At 36.7% G+C, this 7754-nt stretch overlaps 1 protein-coding gene across 1 annotated transcript; it reads left to right on the forward strand.

The window, feature by feature from the left end:
* The first annotated feature begins 287 nt into the window (after positions 1 to 287).
* On the forward strand, positions 288 to 7436 carry LOC127102653 (zinc finger BED domain-containing protein RICESLEEPER 2). Its single transcript, XM_051040000.1, has 4 exons — positions 288 to 313; positions 983 to 1065; positions 1184 to 2156; positions 7025 to 7436. Exons 1-4 carry the CDS (start codon positions 288 to 290, stop codon positions 7434 to 7436), a joined length of 1494 nt encoding a protein of 497 aa, XP_050895957.1.
* The last annotated feature ends 318 nt before the right edge of the window (positions 7437 to 7754 follow it).

Below are 7754 nucleotides of genomic sequence, written 5' to 3' on the forward strand. Positions count from 1 at the left end.
GAGGTTCCATAAACTTATATATATATATATATATATATATATATATATATATATATATATATATATATATATATATATATATATATATTAAATTCCTCTATTTGACATGATAATATTCTGTGTTGATTTGTTCTATATAGATAAGTCATCTGATCTGAAAATTTGTATATATCTAGGGACTCCGAAACATGAAAACATGTAAAATTGTATAGGAAATAACACTAAAACCACAATTACAGAATCTATGTTAGTCCCTTTATATTTGCTTTATCTTGCTTTGTTATTAGATGGACAAACAAAATGTAAAGATTAAGTAGGTAAGATCTGTTGTAAGTGTAAGATATGTCTAAATGAATTTGCAAGAAATATAAATACTTTTCTTAAATTTAAGATCTGTCTATAAATACTTTTATTTGAGTTTGATTGACTACCTAGTTTATTATTTACAATTCCTTTGTCCCTTCCTGTATGGACATGTTATGTGTGATCAGCATGTACTGATACATTGTTTCTTTCCTCGCCTTATACTTGGTTCCATATATGGCAGTCTCCTTGTAAACCCGGTGGACAAGGAATGGTTAAAGGAAAAGTCTGCAAGTAACAGAACCTGACTTTTGCTAGTTATATGTAACAAAAATTAGCTTATGCATATTGGTTTTGATAATATATATCACTGGGTTAACCAATACTTTTATCTCATTCTAAACTACATCAGCTACAACTTTAATAATATATATCACCGGGTTAACCAATACTTTTATATCTTTCCAATACTTTAAAAATATATATCACTTATTTAGCCAATACTTTTATAGCTTTCCAATAACTATTTAGAATGACACTTATTGAATTGGGATGCTGAATTTATTATAAGAATTATTTTTGTTGTTAATCATTTTAATCATAGTTTTAGTAACAATAGTGTTATTCTAAGAATTTATATTGTTATTGTTGTCTTTCTGGTTCTTATATATCAATGCAGTGGTGTTCTAAGTACTGTTCTTGTTTTGGTGTGGTTATTGTTGTCTCTGTTCTGTCTCTTTACAATTCTTTTTTATGTATCAAGTATTATTACTCTCTTTACAATTCTAAGAATTTATATTGTTATTGTTGTCTCTGTTTTATGAATTGGAACCGTTATTTGTTGATTGGTAGTTCTTGATTGGCTCTTTCGTTATTTCAGTGACTGACGAGCCTAATCAAAATCTACCAATTAATGAAGTAGGTTCAGCTATGCAACCTATAAAGAAGAGGAAATCTAGTGCAAGTGGTTCTAGGCAATCATCTGCTTGCTGGGAACATTTTATTAGATTACCCGATGACCTAGTTGATGCACCCACTACAGCCTGCAAACACTGCCATAAAAAATACTTGTGTGACCCTAGGACTCACGACACCACTAATTTGAACCACCATATTTTAAAATGTTCTAAGAAGCCCCTTGTCGTGTCAACTGACTCCACACAAACTATTCTAACATACCCAAGTGTAGATGGTAAATTGGTTCAAGTTAGCTCTAGATTTGACAAGAAAGTTTGTAGAAGTGCTTTGTCAGTTTTTGTAGTTCTAGATGAGCAGCCATTTAGTGCAGTAGAGGGTGAAGGGTTTAAATTTTATTCCAAAGTAATGCTGCCCCAATTTACCATCCCATCTAGGCGTACGATAGCTAGGGACTGTTTTCAGCTATACTTGGATGAAAAACAAAGGTTAAAGGCCTTTTTTAAGTCTGATTGCAATAGGGTAGCACTTACTACTAATTGTTGGACTTCTATACAAAATCTCAACTACTTGACCCTTACGGAACACTTTGTGGATAACGAATGGAAGTATCAAAAAAGAATTATAAGCTTTACCGTAATTCCAAACCACAAAGGTGAAACTGTAGGTAGGAAGATTGAAGAAGTGTTAAGGGATTGGGGAATTAGGAATGTGTCAACCATAACTGTTGATAATGCCACTTCAAATGATGTTGCTGTGACATATCTAAAGAGAAAAATAGCAAATATGAATGGGTTAATGGGGGATGGAGAGTGTTTTCATATGAGGTGTTCAACTCACATTTTGAACTTGGTGGTAAATGAGGGTTTGAAAGATAAACATTTATCTGTAACTAGTGTTAGAGATGCTGTTAGATTTGTTAAGTCCTCACCTCATAGGTGTAACACCTCAAAATTTGCCCTCCTCTCTTGAGATTAGTTTGACACATTGCATTTCATGTTTTAGGGCATTAGGCATTGCATTTTGCATATCATCTGAAAATAAGAAAGTCATCCTCCAAAGTCTTTTCAAAGATGGAGAAGTTACATGATTCAAGCTTGAGGGTTTTTATGAATTGATGATCAACCATCTGAGGGCATGAGCTTCAATTAGGGTTTCCTGATCCTTCAGAGGTCTTGAGCATAATCTTGTTTGCAAGGATACATTACCATCATCATGGTTCTCATTGTTCATTCTCAAGTTCCTTTGGATTAGGGTTTTGACCTCTGGTCAACCCTAATCAATGACATTCTTTCAAACCAGGGCTTCTCAAAGAAAGGAGGTATTTGCTGATGATGAGGATCACATGATTGTTATATTGGGTTTATATGAGCTAAGGTTTCATTTATGAGCCATTTCCCTAAGTGGTGGAGGTTCAAGCTGATCAGGGCATGTCAAGGTCATCTAAGGACCACAAAAAGTCAATTGTGCAAGAGCTGAGGGCTATGAGTTGGGGAGATGAATTTAAACACCTCATTCATGTTCAAATGAAGTCTATTTGTCATTTCAATCATCTATCTTGAAGATTTTGAAGTCATGGCAAAAGTTTCCAAAAATGGAAAATGACTTGTAATTCAAAGTTTCCAAAAATGGTAAGTTTTTGGTTCATATTCAACTTGACTTTTCAACATCAAATAAGTTTCAAATGGATTTTTAGTGAACATGAAAGTTGAAGATCTTTCTCTCCCCTTTTCAAAAAGTCCTATATCATGTCCATCTGATGATTGGTTGAGAAGTTATGTCCAAATGATCACAATGTATGCATGGAAGTTCAACATGGCATACCTTTTGATTCAAAACTCCAAATTGGTCCATTCTTTTTGCAAAATACTCCTTGTGACTAATACTTTCCAAATCAAGCCTTGCCATGCATGGAAGAAGTTCATATGATCATTTGTTCATACATGTGTATTTTGGAGGGAAACTTCACAATTCAAATTTAGTTCAAGCTACAAGCAAAATACCACTTCCAGCATGACTATTGGCTGATTTTAAGTAAGTTTGTACCTCAACATGGCACTGTTCACGTATAGCATGTATATGCTAAGCATACTTGCCATTTTTGCAAAACACCTTACATCTCCTTAATTTTGATTAGCCATTGCCTAATTGGATTAACAACATCATTAAGAGATCATATAAATACCAAATCATAACTGTTTTTCAAGGGAGAAGCATTTGAGATCTAGAATTTTCCATTTCCCTCCAAAAACTCTCTCTCTTGGAAATCCAAAATTCTTCACACAAACCTTGATTTTCTTTGCACAATCATGATCATGGAACATCACTGAGTAGGAATCCACGTTTGGTTTGAAGAATTCTATCAAGAATCAAGCAGATCGAGCACATGAGCATGTCCATGGATTTCTGAAATTGAGCTTGATTCAGGTTGTTTCAAGTGGTAATTCTTGCGCAAAGCTTCATTAGAGGTTAAAGGAAGTTGATCTGGATCATTTGGAAGCTTGAACACGCGTGTACAGTAACTGCCATCTCAAGTAAGTTGAAATTCGATTCTCACCTTTTGATGTTTTATGTACATGAATGTGTAGATCTTGCTTTGCTGAACATGCTGATAGGTTTAGTTTTGAGAATGGTTGAGAAATGAACATGTATGGTTGAATTAAAGTTTTAATTGCAAAAATGTTTTCGCTCGATCCTTAAAACCTAGCATGATTCGGGCTAAATGAATATGATATCTGGATTCCTTGATGAAAGATCTTTCTATTGGTGTATCGTTTGCTCAAATCTGGAAAAATCCACGGCGGAGCTCCGCCTGGTTGGTCGGAGAAGACAACCGTCTCCGCCGTCTGCAAATACTTAGGGTTTAGCTGAGGTGTCATCCACGTATGTGCCTCGTGTCCATTTCATTGGCTGGCGTTTGTTTGAATAGCTTGCGTGTTACTTGACCTGATGAGTTGTGCTGCCACATATTTTAATTATACGCTGCGTTTTGGCTTAAGCTTCTGGACCTGGCGTGCGTGGGTTCGATTCTTCGCTTGTGCATCTTTCTGAATTTTATTGTTTGAATTCTCATTTTCCTTCCATGCGTGTGTTTGAACCTGGCTTGTGCATCTTGTTTGATTTTATTTGAATTTTGTCATTTCCCTCCATTTATGTCACATCATTTTGTTCATCTTTGGAAATCCATTAAAAATTGAAAAATGCTTCAAATTGATCCCAATTTTTTTTCACATTTTTGTTTTGATGTCTAGTTTTTTATAGCATTAATTTCATGAATTGTTTGTTTCTGGATTTTTATTTGGTAATTTTTGATTGAACCTTATGCCAAATTGATATGCTACATTTATTGCTTTGTGAAATGCTCATCTTTGATCCAATTGATCTGAAATTTGGTGTGATTAATCCTCACATGTGATATGATTTTTGAGCTTTGGTTTGGGATTTTTATCATATGCTATCACTATTTTGGACACATGAAGATATGTTGTGACAATTTGTGTCACATTTTTGGTATTCAATTTGTGCATTTTTGTTTACCTATCATTTGAGCTCTTCTAGATCTGATTTTTTGTAAATTGTTTGTTCATGACATGATGAGTTCACATAAAAAATCTCAAGGCCATTGCTTGTTTTTCTGTTTTGATTTGGATTTTCTAATTTGATTGTCCATTTGGTGCACATTTGCTTGCCCTTGCTTTACATTGATCATTTGATGCCTTTACCTTATGAATTGATCTTGGTCCTTTTGAGGACATGTTCTTAATTGTTTGAATGTGCAAATTGCAAAAGATTGAGTTCTGTTTTCATCATTTGATTTGGTTTTGAACCTAGTCTTTGTACTAGTGTTTTGTACATAAACTAATTGTGCTTTGTGTTTCAGGTTTGGACATTTAGCATTGATGATTGGTTTGGTCTCACTTTGTGAGATACAAATGATATGAATTCTAACTATTGTTGCCTTGTAGGTCAATTGATGTGATGAACTCATTTGAGTGCTTGCATTTGTGCCTTGCATTGAGTTGTAAATATGGGAAAGTCCCACTGTTTGTCTGTTGGTTTTCTGATTGAGATATTAACTGTTTAAGCTTTTGTATAGGTACATTAGTTGCTTGCTAGCTTTGCTTTTGCTTAAGCTTTAGATTATGGTTGATATACCACTGAGGTAGTTTAGCCTTCTTACTCCATGTAGTCTGGAAGTCCTGTCACCTTTTTGGCAGGCATTTTGGCTGAAGTCCTCCTTAAGAGGCACTGTTTGTGTTTGTTTACATTTGTGCCAAAGACCTCCAAGTGAGGCATGTTACTTGATAAGTCCTCCTAAGTGAAGAGGCAATTGACAGATAGAAGGGATTAACAATCAATCCCCTGTTAATCAGTGAGTCGTTCTTTATACTCGCACTACGTGCTGATGCTCTAGAACATGTACCCAAGATCTTTGTATAGGGTCAGTCAAGTGGAATAGGGTCCCTCTTTCTGGATCCCCGCGCTTTCTTTGTCATTGAGATCACCCTGGCCAGGGTTAAGAGCATGAGGTCTCATCCTTATTACCATTTTGATCTGCTCACCCTGACTCTCAACGTTAGTGGTTGAGAGCTTCTGTATACCCTTACAGTTTGGCTTGTCTGTCGAGGTTGATATGACCCCTCTTGACTAAAGCCTACCCATTGTTTGGGCCTCTTGTATGCATATATAGTGTGTGATACTTGTTCACTGGTGTTGATGTTTTTGAGCTGACTTGCTTCCTGTGTGAGTTAGGTTCTGATTAGAGACTTCAACTTAGGGATTGTGGATTGCATGACAACTATTAGGCTCGAGTCAGTCTCCCTATTAGTTTGTTGTTTCCCTGGTCTCCGGTTAGGAGAGAGTTTCTCCCCTGTTAAGGGGAACTACGTCGCCCTGATTCTCATACCAGATGAGATACGTAGGCAGGAGATCGAGCGAGATCTCTCCGGGCACCCTTTTGTTTTTTTGAGTGTGTTCAACCTTTTTGTTTCTTTTGACGTCTCAGCATCTCTTTGTGTTTGTGTGACAACTATTACGCTCGAGTTCCAGACTCTCTATTAGTTTGTCAATCTGATAACCTTTTTCTTTGGTGTTCGCTGGTTAGCGTGTGCTATTGTTAGGAGTCGGATGTAAGTCCATGTATTGGCATTCTGTTTCCTTTTGTTTGGTTGTTGTTAGGAGTCGGATGTAAGTCCATGTATTGGCATTCTGTTTCCTTGTTTGTGTTGTTTGTTTGGAGTCGGATATAAGCCCATGCATTGGCATTCTGTTTCCTTTTGAGTGTTTCTTTTGACGTCTCAGCGTCTCTTTTCGGTGTTTTGTTTCGGCGTGCGTTAGCCGAACTACGAGTGTTCTGATTCTTCTCTGGATAGAGAAGATACGTAGGCATATGATGCGATGTCCTAGCGAGCATGTCTCCCTTTCCCTGAACTACGTCGACTCTGATGTTTGTTTCTGACAAACTACATAGGCCCAGGATGCGACATCCTGTCGAGTCCCCTTCCTCCATTTTCTTTCACCTGTTTTATCATTCCAGTCTGTGCATTTTCTTTGAGCAGTTTATTAGCAACCTTTTCCTATTCTTTTGAGCGTGGATCCCGTCGAGTACGACGGATGTGAGGGGTGATAATACCTTCCCCTTACGTAACCGACTCCCGTACCTTGCAATCTCTGGTCGTAAGACCGTTCCTTTTCCCTTTCTTAGGTTAGTCCTGCGCTTCCTTTCCGTCATAGGATGAAGAGCGTCGGTGGCGGATCTGTAAACTTGTTTTTTTTCCGCCGGTTGTTTTTCGCGTTGCAACAATAGGGCAACCAAGTTTAAAGAATGCATTGAATTTGCTGGAATAACTTGCAAAAAATTAGTATGTCTTGATGTTTCAACTCGTTGGAACGTGACATATTTAATGCTAGAGGCTGCGGAGAAGTTTCAACTCGCTTTCGAAAAGCTTGAGAATGAAGAGTCGAGCTATAGGGAGTTCTTTGGAAAAGGTAATCCCCCTAGTAATGATGACTGGGACATTGCTAGGGCTTTTAGCGCTTTCCTAAAGTTATTCTATGAAGCAACTAAGACTTTTTCCACCTCTCAAAATGTGAGTTTGCATACTTGTTTTCACCAAGTGTCTGCCATTTATTGTGAGTTAAAGCAAGCTACTTTGAACTTAAATGATTTTTTTGCAAGTGTGGGTGGAGATATGATGGAAAAATATAATAGATATTAGGGAAGTCCTGATAAGATGAACAAGATGATATATTTTGGTATTATTCTTGATCCAAGATACAAGTTGAGTTACATTGAGTGGGCGTTTAAGGACATGTATGGAGTTGGATCGAAGTTTGGTAGTGACTTGGTAAAATCTATAAAAGAGAATTTACAAAAGTTGTATGATTGGTATAAGCAAGCTTATGACCAAGAACATAATTCCATACAACCTCTTGGTAGTGGTGGAAATAATGTCTCCAATGATGAAACAAATGCATCTGCTGCCCGTTCATCACTTATGGCTAGAGCTGATGCTTTTGAGCAACATTTAGAGGAG

This window comes from Lathyrus oleraceus, chromosome 7 (genome assembly GCF_024323335.1).
Source record: "Lathyrus oleraceus cultivar Zhongwan6 chromosome 7, CAAS_Psat_ZW6_1.0, whole genome shotgun sequence".
Taxonomy (NCBI): domain Eukaryota; kingdom Viridiplantae; phylum Streptophyta; class Magnoliopsida; order Fabales; family Fabaceae; genus Lathyrus; species Lathyrus oleraceus.

Excerpts from the sequence above, each read along its gene's own strand:
- LOC127102653 (XM_051040000.1), top strand. The coding sequence starts at position 288 with ATGGACAAACAAAATGTAAAGATTAA. Across the intron at positions 314-982 it reads AAACAAAATGTAAAGATTAA|TGGTGTTCTAAGTACTGTTC; the intron begins GTAGGTAAGATC and ends ATATCAATGCAG. Across the intron at positions 2,157-7,024 it reads GTTAAGTCCTCACCTCATAG|GGCAACCAAGTTTAAAGAAT; the intron begins GTGTAACACCTC and ends TTGCAACAATAG.